The 21,501-nt window shown below is 54.0% G+C and overlaps 1 protein-coding gene across 1 annotated transcript; it reads left to right on the forward strand.

Annotated features, from left to right (window-relative positions):
• The first annotated feature begins 28 nt into the window (after nt 1-28).
• Nucleotides 29-17,430, forward strand: CACNG3 (calcium voltage-gated channel auxiliary subunit gamma 3). Its single transcript, XM_042864549.1, has 4 exons — nt 29-239; nt 14,442-14,525; nt 15,277-15,417; nt 16,061-17,430. Exons 1-4 carry the CDS (start codon nt 29-31, stop codon nt 16,570-16,572), a joined length of 948 nt encoding a protein of 315 aa, XP_042720483.1. The 3' UTR covers nt 16,573-17,430.
• The last annotated feature ends 4,071 nt before the right edge of the window (nt 17,431-21,501 follow it).

Raw genomic sequence — 21,501 nt, forward strand, 5'->3', positions numbered from 1 at the left:
GCGAGCCGCCGCCGTAGGATGAAGCAGCATGAGGATGTGTGACAGAGGCGTCCAGATGCTCATCACCACGGTGGGAGCCTTCGCAGCCTTCAGCCTGATGACCATCGCCGTGGGCACCGACTACTGGCTCTACTCGCGCGGCGTGTGCAGGACTAAGTCCGGCGGCGACAACGACACGAGCCGCAAGAACGAGGAGGTGATGACCCACTCGGGGCTCTGGAGGACGTGCTGCCTGGAAGGTACCGACCGCCCCCGGCCGCCCGCCGAGGCCCGGCCCAAGAAGCTCGGGGGAGGGCAGGGATGCCCCGGACCCCCGCCCCACGTCCGGACCCCCGCCCGGAGACGATGCGCACGGCGGTGCCGCGCTGCGGGCGGGGGAAACTTTGCGGGCGGCTCCCGCGCGAGGAACGCGGGGTGCCGGGGGGGTTCCCCCCGTGTCGGGAAGCGGTGCCGGCTGCGGGCGGCCGCGGTGCGTACCCCGAGCGGCGGCGCCGTGCGGCGGGGCCGGGGCTGGGCGGCCACAGGTTCTTCTCTCTCTCCGGGCCCTGGGGCTGCTTTAACGGGAATCGAGCGGTGAGCGCATCTCTGAGCCGCTCCCGGCGGGGGCTCTGCGGGCACCGTGTTCGCGCCGAGGGTAACGCGCTGAGCCCGCGGCAGCCCCCCGGCAGCGGGGCCGGCCCTACGCCGCCGAGCGGCACGGAGTCCTGCTGCTGCCCCGCCGCTGCTCGGCCCTGCGTCCCTCGGGGACCGCGCCCCAAGGCTGCCCCCCCGTCTGCCCTCACGGCTCTGCCCTTGCAGCGGCAGCACCCTCTGTTGTTCCGCAGCTCTGCCCGCTGCTCCGGGTGTGCCGTCAGTCCGAAGTTCCTGGCTGAGATTTGTGTGAGCACCAACAGGCAGCGCTCAAACGTGAGCCTGAGTGGAGTCCAGGTGCTGGCACCTGTGCAGCAAAAAATGGCCGATGGGATCACCCTAACTTTTAAAATGAACAGCAGCATCTGGTGCCCTGCGTGCTAATGGGCTGCACTCCATTCTGCGGCCCTGGGGGTGCAGAGCTCCCCCCACCCCAGGAGAGGATCTGCTGACATGGGGGCAAGCGAGCACAGCACCGAGCTGCGCCCACTGCCTCAGAAAGTTCTCGGTGAGTCACAGCCACGGCTGCAGGAATACCCTGCGTGCTCCTGTGCTCGGCCCTAGGCCCACTGTAGGCAGTTGAAGCTCTCCTATTGATTCAAGGAGGGTTTGGATCATGCTCTAATTCCATAATAAGTAATTGACAATAATCTGTCTCCCCTCTCAGGCTGAGGGAGCAGAGGAGGCAGCAGACAGGGCTGTGAGAGATGGGATCACTGAAAGCATGAGTAATTTCTAAAATTCTTATTTTTGCTGGCTGTGGTTTTCTTCAGTGAATGTTTTATGTTTCCCTCACTGCCATAAATCACTGCTTTGGAAGGAGCCGGTGCAACCCTGGTCTCTTGGGCACAGCACATTCAGGAAAGGGCTCAGCGCTGAATCACGGGTCCTCGCCCTGAGCGTGGCACAGGAGGGCAGGGGACACCGAGCTGAGATTTGAGTAGGGAGGTCCCAACTGGGGGTCCCACCCCACCCCACCTTGTGTTGGGGCAGCATGTGGAGCCCAGGTGCCCTGGTGCTGGGGGACATGTTGGTGCTGGGTGCAGGAACACCACGTGCCATGTTCTGCTCAGGACCATTCCTGCATTAGGGAGAGGAACTCGACGGAAAGGGGGCAGAGGGGCAAGGCAGCCCCTCCTCCTGGCGGGGCCTCATCATTCTGCTGCTTCTGTGCATTCATCACATCTAGCTTACAGAATAAGGACTGTTGCATATTGTGAACCTCTCCCCGTGGTGAACCTGGCCGTGGGGTGCTGGGAGCACTCAGCACCAAGCAGAGCTCTGTGCATTGGGGTGCGCCTGGGCCTGAAGATTTCTGCTGCTGACAGGGGTTTAGCGTGCGCTGCGACAGAGGAATTAAGCGTTGCTCCGCTCCTCGCCTGCCTGCGTGCGTGCAGCGGATTATTGAAATGACCGAAGCGGCGCCGGGTGCGCGGCATCGCAGCGCTCTGTGAGCCCACAGCAGCAGCACGCAGCCCTGCGTGGGAGCTGCGTCACGTGGCTGCGCTGAGCCCATGGCAGGAGAGGATAAATCTTGAATGAAGCCGCAGCAGCAGAGCTGTGTGAGACACCCACAAACACAAATTAGCGGCTGCCTCGACAGCGAGAACCCGGGCAGTGCTCACCGTTGCTGTGCTGGCACAGCCTTTGCCGTGCTGTACGTTGCAGTGTCTGAGTTGCACGCTGCAGGTTGGGGCCGGCTCCCCGGCATCGGGAGGCAGAGGAGGGAGGATGGTAGGGGTGGGGAGTGCCGTGCTGGAAGTGGGGCTGCCCCTTCCTCCTCTGGGAACAGGGAACGAAGTGCTTGGTGCTTCGGGAGCACCCTGACTGCTCCTTAGCGCCTACTTAGCAAATGCTCTGATGCCCCACTGGCCCCATCTGTCTGTCCATCCTGCTTTCTTCATCTGTCCTGCCAGGACGTGTCTTTGCCCCATGTGCCCTGCTGACTTCTTGTCCTGGGCTTGGATGGATGCAGGGGACACGGTGTCCCTCTTGCCTGGACCAATTCTCACATCCCACGGTAGCAGCAGGGCCACAATGCATGACAGAGCCCATTTATCCCCACTGAACTCAGAACTTTTCTTAGGTGTTGTTCATCTTCTTAGGGGAGTTTGGCTAAGAGTAAAAATCACTCTTTTGGATGCTGTCAGTGAGCAGCAGAGGGAGGACTGGGACCTGCCTGCCCCAAGCAATTCCCAGAACTGCCTTCACCTTCAGCCAGGGCCCACTCACTGCTCCCACATCTCTGCCCCTCTGCCCCTGCTGTTCTCAATCCCAACCCCTTTGCAGCTGGGAATAAGCAAACTCAGTCTCTTCTCCAATATGTCACCTCATGGGGCTCCTGCTTTACCTCTTGCACTCTAATTCTGACCAGTTTTCTTCTGCGGGGCACCTCCCTGGTGACTGCTCACCACCTTCCCACACCACTTCTTTGCTGTCATATCCAGCATGGCAACTGCAGCTCCTGAAGGCAAAGCCTTGGCCATGCCTCTGCAGAATGGCTGTGGGTAACTGAGCCCACCTCTGCACCTGTTCCCAGCAGCCGACCCTCCTCCATCATTCCTGACTATTGCAGTTGGACTTTTCCCTGCCATTTACACCTTTTATCCACAGTTAATTCATAATATCGTTAATATTTTCCACAAAGACACAGTTGTAGCCCAATGCTGTTTCAGCAGCAGGTCCCACATAGAAACATCTCATTGGAAGGCAATTCACAATCTCTACAATCTGGTTAATAAAGCGCAATACCACTCTTCTACTTCTTCAGGACAGCTAAATCAAACAGCCTGTGGAGCTCTGAGTACGTTACGTTAATGCCCTCCATTGCAGCCCAGCCCATACTGCATGGGAGCAATGCAGCTCTGCTCCCCACAGGGTTGTTCCCACAGCACTGGTGCCACATGCCCCCACACAGCCATTGCCTGTGGGGATCTGTAGGGGCAGATTAACCATAAAGCCAGCTGTTGTCCTCCAGAAACTCACCAGATTGCCAAGATGAATGAAAATTCCTTTTAGACCTTCAGAAAACTCCTTAGCCTGTCCTCCCAGTGCTACCGGGATGGAGTCCTTCAGCCCCACCAGTTCCACGTGCACATTTAAGAGCAGCTGTTCAGCATCCTCCCTGATCCCTGTGGATCCCTGTGGAGACAGAGCTGCTTGTCTCCCAGAAGAGCAATACCTGGTGCAGAAATCGTTGGGTGTCACTTCTGCTCGTGACTGACAGCTGTACTGCTGTCTCCCAGCAGTGGTGGGGAGCTCCTTTCTTTCGGCACAACTGAAGAATTTCTCCTTGTATTACTCAACCATGCAGGTTTATTTTAACCTACCCCGTTAGCTCGTATGTTTGGCCATGTGCATGTGATAACTGCTGTTTCCATTAGCAGGAGTCCCAGTTTTGGACTCTTTTAGTTGCAATTTTGAGTCCCTTTCTCAGCAGTATCAAGCAGGGTGCAGGGAACTCCTGCCATGGTTCTCCACCTGTAGGGGTGGCTCTGCACTCTCCTCTCCCCCTGGCTGTGCCCACAGCTCCTCTGGACTCTGCAGAGCAGAGCTGCTCACACTGAAGGCGGCCGTGGGCAGTTAGCAGCTGCTGCTGGCCAGCCACCAGCTCCTGGAGCCTCACAGCCCTCTGAGGGAGGCCAAACAGAGAATTTCCCCAAGGTGACAGCAATATTGTTTCTGTTAGAAAGTTATTATCTTTAATTTTTAAAAGCGCCAAGCAAATGTCCGTGAGATTGCAATCAGCCATGATGGAGCACATTTTTGTGCTATTCATTACCAGCAGGTATTTAAGGAGCCGCTCATCCTGTTCTTCTGTCTGGATGCCATCTGTGATGGGCTCTCAGCAACACTCTGGCTGCCATTTAACACCTCTCCGTGGTGCTCACAACCCCACTCGGCTGCACTATCTGCGCTGGGGGTGAGTGGAGCAAAGGCTTCTGCCCCCATGCAGGGAGAGGCAATAGTGCAACAGGAATTAGATACAGAGGCACCTCAAATGGCAGCAATGGAGGAGGGTGAGGAGGGCACGTTGCCCATGCCCTGATGCAGTTTACACTCTGCAGGTTTAACCCCATCCTTCCTGCCCCCAGGAAAAAGGTATGTGGGGATGGGCAGGGCTTGCGCCTAGTGCTGGGGGCAGAGATGGGCTAGGCAAAACTGCTGAGCATGGGACTCAGGTCAGACCTCTGACTTGGGCACACCTACCCTTCATCTTGTTGAAGGTTATATTGCATACGCATTCATTATGCTCCTCCAATGGAGATGGCAATCGGACTGCCAGACCCCTGGCCTGCTCCACACCCCTCTTTCTGTACCAAGAGCCATAGGAGCCTTTCTAGGCCAGAGCTGGGCCACAGCATATCCTGCTGCCATCGGAGGATCCCACTCTACTCGTGCCCCAGCTCTGCTCTGAGATGGGTGTGTGGAGCAGCGGGCACAGCACTCACCTCGTGGGATGTGCAGCAGCTGTCAGCACACTGCTCCCATCGTCTGGGGCAGCGTGGGGAGCCAGCTCCCACATTGCTGTGAGCAGCACGTGAGGAGTGAATGTATGCTGCGAGCAGCTCGGGAGCAGGCGTTTTATTGCTGCATAGGCGTGGTGCAGAGTCTGTCATCTCGAGAGCAGCTCCTGTTTAATAGAGGTGGAAGGCTGAATCTGAATGAGGCTCAAAGTGTTGTTTTTTTCCATGCAAGGTCACTGTCTCCATTACGGCTGTAAATAACTGGTGATGGCTCACAGAGGCAGCCAGCCCAAGCGTTGGGGCAGCCACCATGATGGTGCCAGGTCTCTGTGCCCGGTGTCTGTGCACTGGCCAGGCAGCAGGAGAGCAGCGTTGCTGCGCAGTGCAGGGTTACATGGCTGCTGGTGAATCGCTTCTCTTCCCACGAGCTCTCTGCCTTTCATAATTTGCAGCTGGAAGCAGGTCTGGGTGAGTTCACTGGTGTTGGTCCTAAGGGGGACACACAGCCCCTCAGCTCTGCTCAGTGGGGTGCAGTCCCTCTGACACAGCCACAGCCCTCTGCAGTGCCCACGCTGCTTGGGATGAGGTGAGGTGACACAGCCGTGATGGGCACCTGGCTCGGTGCTTCTGGCACTATTCACATGGATCTCACCATGGATTTTTAATAAACACGAGGTGTACTTTGTAAATAGACACTGACATCTTTTCTTAGGAAGATCAAAATTGCTCTCAAAATTCTGTAACTGTGCTGAAATCCCATGGAAGAGAACTCCTTGCAGCTGTGCTTGGCTGCATTTTGGCTTGGGGCTTGGTGCTGGGCTGCAGGTTCCCACTTTCCCTCCTCGGGGCTCTGCTCTGCCTGGTGCTGCACGTGGTGTTGTGGCTGCTTGTTGAAGGATGAGCACCCCGGGGAGCACATCGTGCTGTGCAGTCCTCCAGCTGTAATGAGGCACGGCTCGCTCCAGGGAGCACAGCAGTGAGCATCCCAAGGTGCTCCTTTGATTTAGAAGACACCAGCTGTGGTAAGGAGTGACAGTGCTGGGGTGACAGCTGCTGTCCTCGCTCCATGCTTGTGCATACTGGAGTTCTGCAGAGGAGACATTCCGGCATTGCCTCACAAGCACTGCTCATGGGGCGAGCCCAGTCTTGGTGGCTCGGGTGCTTTGTGCATCTCCTTATTAGATGATTATGTTCCCTACCCACTATCTGATATAGAGGAGTGTTTTTCAAAATAAGTTCAAAGTAGGGAATATTCCATGCTTCATGCTGTCCAACATCCTTTGGACTGGTTGTATTAGAGATGGATGGTACAGAAATACTCCTTACGGTCATTTCCTGAAGCAGAGGCACACTGTGCCTACACATTTTCTCAGCAGAATTACTGGGCGATGGCTGCAGACCTGCTGGGGGCAGAAGGAGAAGTGGTGCAGCAGTTGTGTGAGGAGAACTAATTGGAACAAATGCTGCAGGACTGCGGTGACCAGGTGCCCTGATGGCTAACGGGTGCATATCCCAGGCTGCTGCATTTTCATTGGGCTGCACACCTGGCTGTGGCCACCAGGAGCATTAATGGTAGAGCTGCAGGGTCCTTCCAGCAGTGCTTGTGCTGGAGCTGCACTGTCCCGTGCTCAGCACCAAAAGGAGCTCCTGGGGGTGGACTGTCATTGCAACAGGGCTTTGCTCCCTGCTGGAATGTGTGTGATGACAGCTGGGTTGTGCTTGCCTCCCTAACCCCTGCAGAATTCACTCGCGCACTGGCTGACTGCATTTGACAGGCTTGAAAATATCAGGGTTTGTTCGCAGTCATCGTACAGAGAGGCAGGAAGAATTATTATGGCTGCTGAGCAGGTAATGCTGCATGATGCTGTTCTCAGATACTGCGTGCTCCTTATCTCCTGACACCACAACCCGTGGACAAAACCCAGCACTGTCGGGCTGCCGTCATCCCCACGTGAGGTGATGGGGAGCTGTGTTTGATCACACAGAGAGTGGGGTCAGGCCGCCAGGTGGGCAGGGCAAGGCAGGGAGCAGGCAGGCAAGCAGCAGGCAGGGGCGGGGGCTGCAGCCCAGCAGTGGGAGGGCATCATGCATCACTTGGCATCGAGCACTTTGTGTCCCATGCGGAGCACTGGGGCATGAATGGGGCAGCAGCTCAGGGCGGTGCGGGAAGGAGCAGTGCGTGATTCAGCCTGAGCACAGTGCGAACAAAAGGCGTGTGAGGGTGACATTTGTGCTCGTGCCTGGCGGATGCTCACTCTTGCAGTTTGTTTGGTAACTGTCCCACTGCTGTACTTTTTGTTCATGCTGAAAATGTAAAGGAAGGGGGAAGAACCCCCCACCCCCTGAAGGTTGCCAGTACTGTTATTGAAGTGTTCCTGATTTTCACTTGTGCTAAGGGACCTTTGCCATGTCCTCATGGCCTGCACAGCCCCCCGGTGCCAGCACTGCCTTAAGGTGAGCAGGGAGCCCAGAGCACCCCGTGCCACCAAGCTGCTGTAACCCTACCTCTGGCAGCTGTCCGGGCTCTGATGCAGCAGTGGTGGTTGCATCATTGCTGCCAGCACACAGAGATTCAGGGGGTGCTGTGCCCCGGGTGCTTGCTCAGTGTGAGATCTCTTAGGCAAGGGAAGAATCAAGACTCAAGTCTTCCACCTTTCAGTGTCCTTTCAGCAACTAAAGGAGGGCTGTTAGAAAGAAGGGGAGAATCTGTAGCAGGATCTGTTGGGATAAGATGAGGGGAAATGGTTTCAAACTGTAAGTGAGGAGATTGAGCTCAGCCTGTAGGATGCTCCCAATAAACGGGGAGTGAAGCTGCAGTGCTGCTCACCAAGCACTGCTCATCCCCCCCTGGGGCTGCAGCCCTCTGCACCAAGCAGAGTTGTATGGATATGTCTGCTTTCAGCACTTCGGCTGAAACCTTGGAATGCTTCTGTTGTTAGGGGATGTGAGAAGGAGTATAATAATAATTTTTAAAAAAAGGGAGTGTTTAAGTGGCAATCCCATATCTGAAGCTGAAGTACTTAGCTTCGAATCAGTGCTACGTGAGAAAGAAAAAGGAAATTTAATATCACTTTTGCAAGGAAAACAGCCTGCCGAGCCTCCTCCCGGGCTAAATGTGCTTCAGAGATTGACTGTGCGGCTGTAAAAACTATCGATGAACTGTAAACATGAAAAGATCACCCCGCTCGTGGCCTGTCAGAAGCATTAGGTTGGAAATGCTCTGTGCTCCGCTCCAGCATGACTCACCGAGTCCTGAGCAAATGTGTTTATTTGTAAAGATCCCTCTTTCAGAAATAGTGACCTTTTTAATGCCTCATGCAGCGAGCTCAGAAATTCTAAATTGCCTTTTGGCATCTTCCTGGCCTCGCTGAAGCTCTGGCAGTGCTTTCCGTGGCGATTTACATATTTTTAGCCTTGATGTTCTGCACTGCTTGACTCCTCTGAGGAGCGATTTACCTCTCGTAGCTCTCAGAAAGAGGTGGAGCTCTTTTGGTGCCTCCTTCCCTCCTGCACAGCCCTCCTGCGCCGGGTCCCTGCTCACCCGTGTGCCCCGCGTCGGGGAACGACGTCGTGATGGTTTCTGTGCTCTTTCTCGATGTCCCCTCAGCGCTCCGCAGTTCCGAGCTGCTGATTTAAATGCGGATCCCCTCTCTCCCTTTTGTTGGGTGCGCTTTTGTTTTCGTGGCTGTTTGCATACTGACCGGGCGGCTTTCCGAGTGATGCAAGCTCGCGTCTCAATTGTGAAATTTGGGGGTAAAACACTCTTAAGTCATCCTCTATTCACAGCTGTGCTTTTATGCTGAAGTCCGTTCTAAGTGCTTGGGCTCATAATTGTTTTTTTTCCTGTGAACTGGCCGGTAGAACTCTGCAAATAAACGATAGCGCCTGAACTTCGCTCTGTTTGCCCATAGGAACTGTAATCAAGCCTTGATCGCCAGGACCTGAGCCGCATTTCTTAATGTCTTGATCCATTTCCCTTCAGCTGTCGGCGCAGAGCCCAAAGGAGCGCTGCCTGAGCGAGGGGCCGTGCTTCAGAGCTATGAAATTGGCATTTAAGGGTTTTGGGGAATTCGCTGGACACTTTAATACGGGCAGAGTGAAACCTCCCGCTTCCATCGTCATGCAGCCTCCTCTCCTACTTGTTATAAACAGGCACTTCAGCAGCCTTTGCTATGATGTCCTTTGGTGCAGCTCCGGGGCTGCAGCAGGCACAGAGCACAGCGTCTCCTACCCCCTCTCTGTGTTATCTCTGGTTAAACATCTGGTTAAACTCCTCTGATTTTCACACGGAGGATCCCTAGGAGGTCTGTGCACTCCTGACACTTGTTTTTCCCACCTCATCCTCTCTGGATGGATTTTACCACCGATTTTAGCATTCTAGTCGTGTGAATCGCCCCGTAGGGTTCAGAGATGCTGCGTGAGTCAGATGGACTCCCACAAATGAGCTGGTCCTAGCCCTCTGGTGTGTTACCCCAGCTCACAGCCATGATGTGCAGGCAATTACCGCTCTGCCCGTTGCTCCCTGACACACTCCCCCCTCTCCTCACCTTGATGTGGTGCTCCACTGCACCCTGCCTCCTCCTCCCCACTCTGCTGCAGGCTTACAGGCTGCGGGGCCGGGGGCAGCTCCAGCTGGGGCTGTGACACAGTGCCCCTGTGCCCCTGAACCTCGTGGCTCCCACTGAAGACAGCTCCAGAGCCGCTGTGCTGCGGGGACGTGCAGAGGGCAAAGAGTAAAGGAGAGAAAAAGGCATCCCAGAAACACAGAGGTTGTGCAGAAATAAGAGAGAAGAAAAGGGTGCGAGTTGCAACAGGTTGGGTGGAAAGCTGGCAGAAGGCAGCAGAAATGGTGGGGAGGAGCCCCACGGGGGGACATGGGCTCAGATCCTGTCCATGTGTGTGTGTGCGCGCTGCAGGAGCGCTCAGCCCCGGCTCCCGCCTGCCTCTCTCTGTCATCATCTCTGAGCTGGTGATTTTTTCAAATTCCTACAGTTGTATTAATTTAAAAGGATAAACTCAATCAGCGAAGCTCATTACTTTCCATCTCATGGCTTATTTACATGGATTCTGGCTGCTCCAGCCCTCACTTTGCTATCATAGGAATGTCAATTACTTTTTACAATAAAAATCAATGCCGTTGAAACAAGAAATGTTCTCCTACAAAATGCCACAGAGCTGCCCCAGCCCAGTAGTGGCTGCCATGTGCCTCATGGGAGGTGGCTGAATTCACCCTCTCCCTCGCCAGAAGGAGTCTTCATGTTCCTGCTCCTACCCATGGTCCTCATCCCACTCCACTGCAGGATTGGGCTGGTGGGGGGGAGGGTAGATGTCATTGTAGGGCCTCTCTGGTCCCTAACAAGCTCCAGTGATGGAGAAGGAAACTTGGGGGGTGGCCTGGAGGCAGCTCTGGTGCATTACCTGATTGCTTCTATCGTGAGAACACCAAAGCTGAGCCCTCAAAGAGTGCCAGAAATTATCCATCCTTTTCAAACTTTTTTCCTCCTCTATTATTCAGAATTGTTTTGCTTTTCTAAACTGCCTTGTGTAGGTTGTAGCAACCCCACAGATTCCAGAATGGGAAATGATGAGTCACTGTCAAAATGTAGATTTTTTTTTTTCCTTTTTTTTTTTTCTCCCTTTTAGCAATGCTGAGGGAATAAAGTCTGTGACACTCGGGCACTGGCACTGCCTGCAGCAGCAGCATCTCTCAGCAGCCGTGATACAGAGCCTGGCTATGCCCAAGGGGACACCCAGATCCCCCCAGGCACTGCCCAGCCCTGAGCTGTGGGATCATCGCTGGGCACGGGGCTGTCCCTGTGTTTTGTTGCCCACATTCAAGCTCCTGTCTGAGCCAGCATCTGCCCATCCAGCTCCGCAACCACGCTGCTGCCTCTGCCACCTTCTTGCAGTTGCACTCCGTTAGTTTGACTTGGGGATTTTCCACTTTTTTTTTTTTTTTTTAAGGGTAAGAAAAAAAAAAAAAACCTTCAGAAAATACATATCTGTGTAGGTGACAGCTGAGACACCAACCACCACCAGAGAGGGGGAGAGGGTGTGAAGGAGGGGGAGCCACATCCCATGCCATTGCCCTGCTGGGGACCTGGCACTGGGCCACTGCGGGGAGCAGGGATGCTCAGGAGGGCCGTGATGCTGGGGAAGCAGTGTGCCAAGCTGCAGGGAACCCATCTCAGCACAGCAGTGTGGAGCACAGGGCTTTTCCCAACCGTTGCACACACTAATCTTAGTTCAGCAGCTCGCCAGCAGGGTTCGTGCAAGCAGATGCCTTGTGAGAAGGTGGCAGGCTGCAGTCTGAAGGACCACAAAGCCTGTTTCAGAATGAGAAAACACCAGCCCTAAACCTGCTGTGTCCTCTTCGCTTTGCATCGAGTGCACAGGGTGCAGAACTCGGGCAGGCAGTTCTCAGCCCGGTGGCACCACGTGAAACTGGGGAAGGGAAGGAGAAAATGAATCCTTCCAACTCTGCAGGCATCTGGGTGGTGGGCGGGAGGTAAAAAAAAGAAAAAAAAGAGAGAGAGCTCTGGAGTTTGGATTCCTGGGAGATATTTTTTCCTGGGAAAGTCTTGCTGGGAGCTGGGTGCCTGAGCACCTCCGAGGTGTGCTGCAGGCACACAGCACAGAGTGCTGCAGCTGAGCTCCAGGCTCTGTTCTCCTGTGGGTGGTGAATGCCAGAGGGCTCAGGGCACCACGGCCTTGTCCCTATGCCATGCAGGTTCAGCCGGATGGGCTGTCTGTAGCTGAACTCCCCAGGCAGAGCCAAGTGCTGGGCCTGACCTGGCAGCCGGACTGTGGCTTCCACTGGGCTGAGCCCACTAAGGGAAAGGCTGGTGGGAGCTCTGTTCTCACTGAAGAGCAGTGTTAGCTCATCTTCCCAAGCCCAAGTTGTGCTTTGCACACTGAGCAGCTGCAGCGATCTCTGGAAGCTGTTCCACTGGATGAAAAATAATGAGGTGTTAAAACCAGAACCGGAGCTCTTTGCTCTTCTGGCTGCTCAGGTGAGGGTCTGTGTCCCTGACTGTTAACACTGCTGGCACTGTGAGAACAGTGCTTTTTCCCAGCCCCCTCCCGTGGCCCTCTCTGGGGAAAGGGCTGTGAGGGGAAACGGACCTGAGATAAAATCAATTAATTGCCTTTGCATTCTCTGATAAATGCAGCGCAGAGAGTGCCTACATCGAAATACAAATGAACTAAACCAGCAGCAGCAGAAGGCTGAAAGGAAACATCGCCCCTGGAGCAGGGGGAGCAGAGGACAGCATGAGGGTTATGTGCAGTGGGGGGCTGCAGTCTGGGGGGTGAAGGGGGCTGAGGAATTGCCTGGAGCACAGGGTGGAGGGAATGCAGTCCAAAATGCTGAATGCAAAATGCGTTCTGTGAGTTCATCTCTTCCAGGTTTGCTGTTCCTTACAGGCAGGGCTGCCATGAGAGCAAGTCAGTGGACAGAGGCTTTTCACAGCCCATGGTCGGGTTCTGTCGCACCGCAGTGCTGTCCTGCAGGGCAGAATGAAGGGACACGGAGCGAGCAGCGGCATGAGGGCGGCTCCTCCCGAGGAGAGATGGGAGTTGGGGGCACTCAGCGTTGTATTTGTTTGGAGTTTGGGACATTTTTGGTGTGTCGGGTGACTAAACAGTCACCATGGTAACAGTCATCAGTTAATGAACAGAATGGAGTAAAGGATCCGACATAAATGTCAGCGCGTGAAATAGATGCGGTGGGGCGGCAGCGTGGGGCGTGCGGTGCCATGCCCCAAAGGATGGGGCTCAGAGCTGGGGCTGAGGGGTGTGGGGGCCCTGAAGTGCTGCCCCTAAGCATGGGCAGCAGGCAGGAACTGGTGCTCAGTCCTGCAGCTGAGAAAAGGCTCTGTGCCAGCACTGGAAAAGTCACTTTTTTGTGTGTGTGTTATATGTTTGCTTTTCTTGATTATTTTTTTAAGTCACTCTCTGTTGCAAAAGAAGTGTTTTGGTGGGTCAGAAAGCACTGAAGCAGAGAGGTTGCAACTTCAGCTGGGGAGGGGAATCGATGCAGCACAGCTGTGTGCGTTCTGGTGCTGCTCAGTGCTTCGCTCCTGATGGAGCTGTGTTGTTGGGTTGCACTGGAGAAGGCAGAGCTGCACGGGCAGAGCAGGGCTGGAGCTTCACTGCTGTCGAGGCACTTAGAGAGACAGAACTGTGCTGGAACCTTGGCTCTTCCACCAGCTAACCCATCCCTGGTTGAGAGTAGGGATATGTCATGGTGGGACCTGGTGTCAGGGTGCTGGCATTTGGTGTGGTCCCAAAGCTGGGTGACAGCTGGGAAGGAAGGAGAGAAATACAGTGGGCAGTGTGTGGGGCAGAGCATGGCTGATGGGCACAGGGCGAAGGAGATGCAGGAAGCCAGGAGCTGGGAAGGAGGAGGAAGAGGTGGCTGTGCTACATGTGCTGTCCTTGCCATGCCCAGTGCTGCCTGCCCCAGTGGTGCTGCCCATTCTCAGCCTCCCCTGTGCCCGCAGTTCCCAAAGCAACAGGAGCAGGCGCTTCTCCCTCTGATGCCGCGTCTCTGCTCCAATGACAGCTTGCCACCTCCAGAGCTTCATTGCCAGGCTTTAATTGATGCCTGTCATGATGCTCAGCTCCCCCAAGCCCAAAGCTGGATCTGATGGGGATGGGGTACGGTAGGAAGCAGCATGACTTGCGATGGCTTTGGGTAGGCCAGGAGTACATGGTGCATCCGTATGGGAGAAGAGAGGTCCCCAGGACCTGCACTGGGTCAAACTTCATGTGAGCATTGGCCGCTTCAGGCTGGAGCCAAATGGACCCAAATGGAGACAGCTGCAGGATCCCTCCTGCCCCATCCTGAGCTTTCATTTCAGAGAAGACATGCTCCATGCCTCAGTTTTCCCATGCATAACATCAGGAACAACATTTATCAACACCTGTGCACACTCCTGCATTAATGTTTGCTGCTCACTTTGGAGACAGCAGCTCTGTGGGTCCTGCAGGCTCTTTTCCCTTGCTCGCTTCCTGCGCCACTCTGCTGTGCATCACCTTGCAGGAGTGGGCTCATCCTTGGCTTCTCCCTTCTGTGGCACAACCACATCACTTTGGCACAGGAGAGAGCTGAGCTCTGAATCACAGCAAGGAATGAGCCAAAGCAAACAGGCAGACACTTAGAGGCGAAATGCTTTTGTTTTGCTTCAGAGGCAGGAGGGGAGGGAAAAACCAAAAAAAAAGAAGAAAAAGAGCCTTTTTTTCCAAGTGTGAACTGGGAGGCCACCAGGTGCAGAGGATCAGCTGCCCCAGGCACTCCCAGCAACTGTGTAGATCTCAAGGCCCCACCTTGTGTCTCCCCAGGAACCTTCCGAGGAGTCTGCAAGAAGATCGACCACTTTCCTGAGGATGCGGACTACGAGCAGGACACAGCTGAGTACCTCCTCCGTGAGTCTGCTGCCCCACACACTGCCCAGAGCCCCAGGGTCTCAGTATGGACTCCCGGTGCTGGGATGAGGCCAATTCCCTCCAGCACCTTCTGAGCCCTTTGTTCAAATGTGAGGCACAAAGGTGCAAACTGACAGCCGCTGGGGGAAGTGAGTACACACAAGGCATACCCTGACTGAGCAGGGAATGCAAGTGTGCAATGCCCAACTTGTCAGCAAACAACCCTGTGTCAGGCTGGAAAGTTTGCATGGCACATTGAGAGGGCACCTCAGGCACAGTGACCCCCCAGCAGTGCTGCAGCTCTGCAGGGAGTGCTGTGCTGTTCACCCGCCTAGGGAGGAATGTCTCTAATGGAGTTGGTTTGCCATTTTAGTAGATGAGCGTTTAAGCTCTTCTCCCACCCCCTCCCACAGTTAAAACAAAAAAAAAAGAGTCTATTTTAAAGCCCCCAGAATGGCATTTTAATGGGTCTCCTCTGTATTACTGTGCATTTAATATGGGCCCTAAGAGAGGCATGAGAGCCCAAACCAAGGCACAGCATATTTTAGGTGCCTTTGTTTTAGCAGCAGGGAGGGATTTGCTGCATTAATTGCTCTTTGCAGTCAGTTTGGAGGCTGAACTTCTGAAAGGGTGAAAAGAAAAGACCCCTCTTTAAGTAGTAACTCCTAAGATCTGATATCCATAGGGCCATAGCAGCAGCCTGTGTGCCAACCTAGGGTCCTTCAGCTTGTGCCCTGTCTTTACGCCACAGGTGCTGTCAGAGCCTCCAGCATCTTCCCCATCCTCAGTGTGGGCCTGCTCTTCTTTGGGGGGCTGTGCGTGGCAGCCAGCGAGTTCTACAAGAGCAAACACAACGTCATCCTCAGCGCCGGCATCTTCTTCGTTTCAGCAGGTGATGGGCTCTGGGCTTGCTGGGGAGCACAGAAACTGGGGGCAGGTTTGGGTCCCCAAGGCCAGCAGCACAGGGGGCTCAGCTGTGGAGCTGTCCCAGAAGCAGGGGGGAAAACCCACACAGTGCCACTGAGAGTCCAACACAGGGCAGGTTGTGCGGGATCTGCCCTCAGCCCTGTGAAGCCTGCAGTTCTGGGCAGCAGGTGGAGGGGCTGCTGCAGATTTCCTGCAGAGCAGTACCATCAGGGCTGCTCCTCTCTGTGCACAGCTCCCCAGCGCTCCCACTGATTATCTTACGACAATGTCTTTGTCTCAAGGAACTGCTCTATTCTGTGTTTTTCTTCTCCCCACAAAGAGACAAATTACTCTCCCTCTCCTGGCTGGAAGAAGCCGCTGATGCAGATGAGAAAACAACAGAAAAAAACATAATCGATTCATTAAGTAAATACAGAAATGTATTAGCAGCTTCCCAGCCCTGAAGCTCTGCTGGCAGTGCAGAAATTGCCCAAAACCCAAAGAAAGTCTTTGGGCTCCATCAGGGACTGAGAGACGGAGTCACTTTGCTCTGTGCAGCTCTCAGCCCTGGGATCCGAGGCTGACCCTGTAGGGATGCTGCTGGTCCCATCCCTCTCCTCCTCCCACAGGTCTCAGCAACATCATCGGGATCATCGTCTACATCTCAGCCAACGCGGGGGACCCGGGGCAGAGCGACTCCAAGAAGAGCTACTCCTACGGCTGGTCCTTCTACTTTGGTGCGCTGTCTTTCATCATCGCCGAGATGGTGGGGGTGATCGCCGTGCACATGTACATCGAGAAGCACCGCCAGATCCGTGCCAGGTCCCACTCAGAGCTGCTGAAGCGGTCGGCATTCACCCGCCTGCCCCCCTACCGGTACCGCTTCCGCCGGCGGTCCAGCTCACGCTCCACCGAGCCGCGCTCCCGGGACATGTCGCCCATCAGCAAGGGCTTCGGCACCATCCCCTCCACCGACATTTCCATGTTCACCCTCTCCAGGGATCCCTCCAAGGTCACCATGGGGACGCTGCTCAACTCGGAGCGGGACCACGGTTTTTTACAGGTCCACAACTCCATCCCCAAAGAGTTTAAGGAGTCTTTGCACAACAACCCGGCCAACAGACGAACCACGCCGGTCTGAGCCCCGCCGCCGGGCACGTGTACAGAGGTGTTTTGTCAGGCTGCATGACATGATCCTCGTGACGGTGTAACCCATGAAACCCCACTTTTAAGGACACCCCAACGAGCTCCCTGTGCCCCTTTCCCCAGGTGCCACCCTGGGGGGACGCCGGGCTGGGACGTGCTGTCCTGGTGGGCACAGCCCCAGAGCCCAGAGAGCAGGTTGGGGGATTCCCAAAGTCACCATCGTTAATGTTGATAATAACCACAGTGTTCCCTTAGCTGTATGTCCCACTGGAAATGCTGGCAACAGCCCTGTCTGTGAGAACCCCGTCGGGTCATTACTCCCAGCGGAACGCCTGGAGCCCAGAGCTGGCTGCTCTGCTCATGGTCTTGAAACTGCGTCCCGTTGTGGTGGGTGGAGTGCTCGGGATGGGCTTCTTTATGGTGTTTCGTGCATGCATTAAATAGCTTGGAATTCAATTTTGTCATGTCAGGTTGGAAGAAACATCCTTTTGCAATTTTCTGTGGTCATGAAAGGGCTTCTTTCTTTCCTCCATTCTTTCTTTCTTCCTTTTGGTGCATTCAGACCATGAATGGACTCAGGAGCAAAATTTCTCCAATGACTGGTAGCAATTAGCCAGCATTTAATTAACCTCTAACGTTGCAAGAAAATGAAATAATTCCTGAAAATTAATACCCTCTCAGCCACAAATTACTGTCTGGGTACAACAGAGGAGGCTACACTTGACCTGGTCACGCTGAGAAGCTGGGATTAGGACTGGGCCTTGGCTGTGGTTGGTGTGCTGATGGTGTGTGGTTCTATAATGAATACGACCAGGAGATGAATGGGAAAAATAACAATAAAGTCATCCAGTTTGGCAAGCAAGTTCCTTGGCTGGATAGGTGGTGTGTGCTGTGCTGTGTCACCAGGGATCGTGCACAGCATCTCATTGGAGTTGCACCCCGTGCAGCTCCACGCTCTCCCACGGGGCTGTTGGAGGATGCCGGGGGGCTGCATGGGGAAGGGGCTACTCTGGGTCCAGGTATTTCTGGGTGCAGTGGGAGCCCCTGTGCGCTGGTTCTGCTTCTGGTTCGCTCTGAGCACTGAGCCATGTCCCTGTCCAGAGCAGGGCTCATCTGGATGCAGCAGGGCCTGAGCAGCTGCTCCTAGAGCTGTGCACTTAGAGGAAGCCTCACATAACTGCCTGGCTAAAATGATGGATTCCCATGGCAGCACCATGGGTGTAGGGGTAGAAGAGCCCCTGATTGCCCTGTGTAAGGGAAGTTCCCGGTGCAGCTCGTGTCCTCGTGGCTTGTTTGCTGCTGTTGTAAGGAGTGGGTGAGAAGTCCTATTCAGATGCTAATTAGGCCTCTTAATTGCAGCAGTCGCTGATTGCATGTATTAAAAACAGCTGAGGAAGTGAAGCATCCCGATCCTAGGGAAATATTTAAACACGAAGTAGTAAAAGGACTTGTGGTGTAGAATGCAGAAACAGCAACATTTTAGTTTACCTGGGCTGTGATCACCAGCTCTGCAGGGCTCCACAACTCCCAGCACACCTTCTCTAGGTGGGTGCCCTTCGAAAAGAACATTAAGCAATGCCAGGGTGTCCTGGTGGCAGCAGGCTGACCGTGAGTCAGCAGAGTGCTTTCAAGGCCAAGAAGGCTAATGGTGTCCTTGTCAACCTATGGCTGACTAATTGTTGACCACAAGGGTGCCCATTAGCCAGCAGCGTGCCCTGGTGGTCAAGAATGCCAATGGGACTCTGGGCTGCATTGCACAGTGAGGCTAGCAGGTGAGAGAAATGATCTTCCCCTCTGCTCTGCCCTAGAGAGGCTACACCTGGAGCATTACACCCAGCGCTGGGCTCCCTAGGTACTGACAGACAGGGAGAGATCCCAGTGGAAGGCTGCAAACCTGCCTGGATGTGTCCCTGTGCAACCTGCTGCAGGGAACCTGCTGTGGGGATTGGACTGAGGGAACTCCAGAGCGCCCCTCCAACACCTACAGCTCTGTGCTTCTCTAAAAGTGACTTTTTTTTCAGGACTAAATCTCCAGAAAGCAGCTTCCAGCTGAGTCACCAAATACTGCAGGTAAGAAGCTCTGATTGTACTTACCGGGAGCAGCAAAGCATGTGAGCAGGGCACACTGGTAGCTGGGAACAGATTCCAGCAGCTCAGCCCAGCAGCAGGACTGCTTGCACACACGCCCCTGCCTCCCCAGCAGGCGGAGCAGCTGCAGGGATGGGTGGAGTGCAGCTCACTGCCAGCAAATGCTGGGTCTGCTTTAGGCTGAGAAACTCCAGTGTCATGGCAATTGTCGGTGATGTAACTGAGCGTGCTGTTAAGACGATGACGTCTGCTGTCTTGTATTAACTGCCTTTGTGGTCACCTGTGGGAGCAGTGCTCGGGAGGAACTGGGGTGCTGCTGTGCTATGTGCTGCACCAGCACAGTGTACTTTGGTGCCCCAGAGTCACGTTTGGGGTGATTTGTATTGCTGGTGTTTTCCTTGAGGGAAGTGAGCCAGGAGACAGCAAAGGACAGAGAATTGATTTTCCAAAAGTAACTGAGTTATCCCTGATTCACTGACAGGAAGCAGGAGGTGCCCCAGGACATGGTCTCTCTGTGGGGTGCCAGGGATGCAGCAGCACAGGCTGCACACCATTAGTTTACTTTCCTGGAAGCTGGGCTTGCTATCTGAAGGGTTTGTTTGGTTATTTCTGAGGCAGACCACCTCCAGCTATTGATCTTTGTAATGTTACTGTCCTTTTGTTGTTGGGTTTTTTTGTTTTTTTGGTTTTTTTTTTTTTTTTTTGTCCTTTGTCCTCTGTCTCTCCAAGCCCTGATCAGCACATGGCACCACTGCTTCTGGCTGGGAGAAAACAGGTACTGCCACTGCATCTGGTGGTAATACCCAGCAAAGGCTGAGCTGGAAGATGTTAGCAGAAAAGAGACAAGCACGGAGACCTGGGTGCAGAGTGGAGCAGTGACACAGCCTTGCAACTGGTGACACTGAAATGAGTTGCAGCTGCTCCCTGCAAGACTGAGTGGTGGCAAAGGGATGCAGGGAGGTGGTGATGGAAGGTGGTCTCTGCCACGTGCCACATCTGCCCTGTGTGCCAGCGTCTGCCCTGAGAGAGAAAATCAATACCCAGGCTAAATCCAGAGGCTTCAATATTTTTCACAGAAGCACAAATCAATATGGATTTCTTAACAAGTTTAATTTCAGTACCTGAAAGTCTGCATTCTGCCTATCTCCCGATCTTTCCAACCATTCAGGGAAAAAGGATTTTAAAAGATTTGTTCAAATTTAAGGAACTGGACCAGCAGTTACCCCCTTACCTCATTCTCTTGCTGCCAATCCCAGGGCATAGTGCAGGTAATCACCACATGCTGTGTCCCCACTGATGCCACCGTGGGCAGGGTTCCTGCTGCTCCTCCTTCCAGCCCACACCAGCCAGCCAGTCCCAGCCTGCATGGTGTGTGAGCAGCCTGATTTAAGGGTGCTGCAGAGCTTGGGAACAGCTCTGTATTTATTGTACAAAGCCTTTCTGCAGTTTCAGATCATTGTATGGTCACTGCAAAATGAGCACAAGCTGTGGGCTCATCTCACCTGAGCAGAAGACTTCAGGTAATGTTACTGCACTCAGAATGACCCCATTGAAAATGTAACGAGCTTCATTCTGGTTAAGCTGCTAACGCAACTGTGTCCACCAAGGTCAGCATCTGTTGTTCCAATGTCAGCACAGGAGTGGCTGTTGCCATGGGTACTGCATCCATCCTGCTGCAGAGGGACCGCGCAGTAGGGGCAAGCAGGAGGCAGAGGGATGGGGCCAGAGGCACAGCCCTGGGATGGGGATAGCAGTGGGGAGCTGCAGCCCCTGCATTCTGGTCACTGAAGGTCCTGCTGCTGCTTGCATCTCAAGGGAGTGCTTTAATTGCTGTATTCCTGTTTTAGTAGACAGAAATCCCAACTAGGAGCTGCACGCATCAGCTGGCAGAAGTTGGCACCCATACAGACGTGGAGGGAACATTATCTGCATGTGGATCAGTGTGGAGCTTCTCTTTTCCTCCTTCCCTTCTCCTCCTTCCCTTCCCACCACGTTCTCTCAAGCCCAGCTCTGCAGGTACCGACATCCCACACCGTGCTGTAGGATGAGCTCCTCAACCTCAGCAGCCACCTCCTTGGTTGCTCATTCCCTGACATTGTCCTTTGCCCTCCCTTGCTTTGATTTGTTTGTTGTTATTTTTTCTACCATTTGAAATAACTCTCAAAAGCCCAGCAAGTCCAAGCAATTCATAGCGCGTGTTTATTTTTTCCTTGATGGACAGTAATGGCTTCTGCGGTGCCATTACTATACATCATCGAAATCCAAGAGCTGAGGTGCTCCAAAGGGCAGCCTTCATTCAGCAGCTGTGAGAGCTCCTCCAGCACCGTTATCAGCTGCTGGGAGCGCTGTGCACCTTAAATCTTTGCTTGGCCATGGCTGCTAAGCCCAGCTCTTAAATTTCCCCAGGAAATGCCCAAGCAGCAAACCCTCATCTCAGCAGCATCTCTTTGCTGACAAACTGCTGTCACTCCATCACAACTTCCCCCATCTTTAGTAACCACCAGGTCTGCTGGAAAACTGCACCAAGTACTGTTAAGAAGCAACTTGGTTTATTTTGATGAAATACAATAATTATCATACTTAGCAGCTGTTGCTATTTAAAATAAGAAAAAACGGGGCTTGCATTGAAAATGTTTTGTAAACCATGTGCACCAACAATCTGTTTCAGTGAAACCAGCCATTATGGAAACCGTATAATAGCAGGAGCTCATTATGGAAAGTTAAATTGCAAATCATATTTTGTTTCAAATGAGCAAGATGAATGCATAATTTGCCTCAAAGAAATAGTTTTGCAGTTCTCATCCTGCTGCCAAGCACCAAAGCTCTTGGGCTGCAG

The sequence above is a fragment of the Lagopus leucura genome, unplaced genomic scaffold (assembly GCF_019238085.1).
Source record: "Lagopus leucura isolate 7727_CA_CO unplaced genomic scaffold, USGS_WTPT01 Super-Scaffold_760, whole genome shotgun sequence".
NCBI classification, from domain to species: domain Eukaryota; kingdom Metazoa; phylum Chordata; class Aves; order Galliformes; family Phasianidae; genus Lagopus; species Lagopus leucura.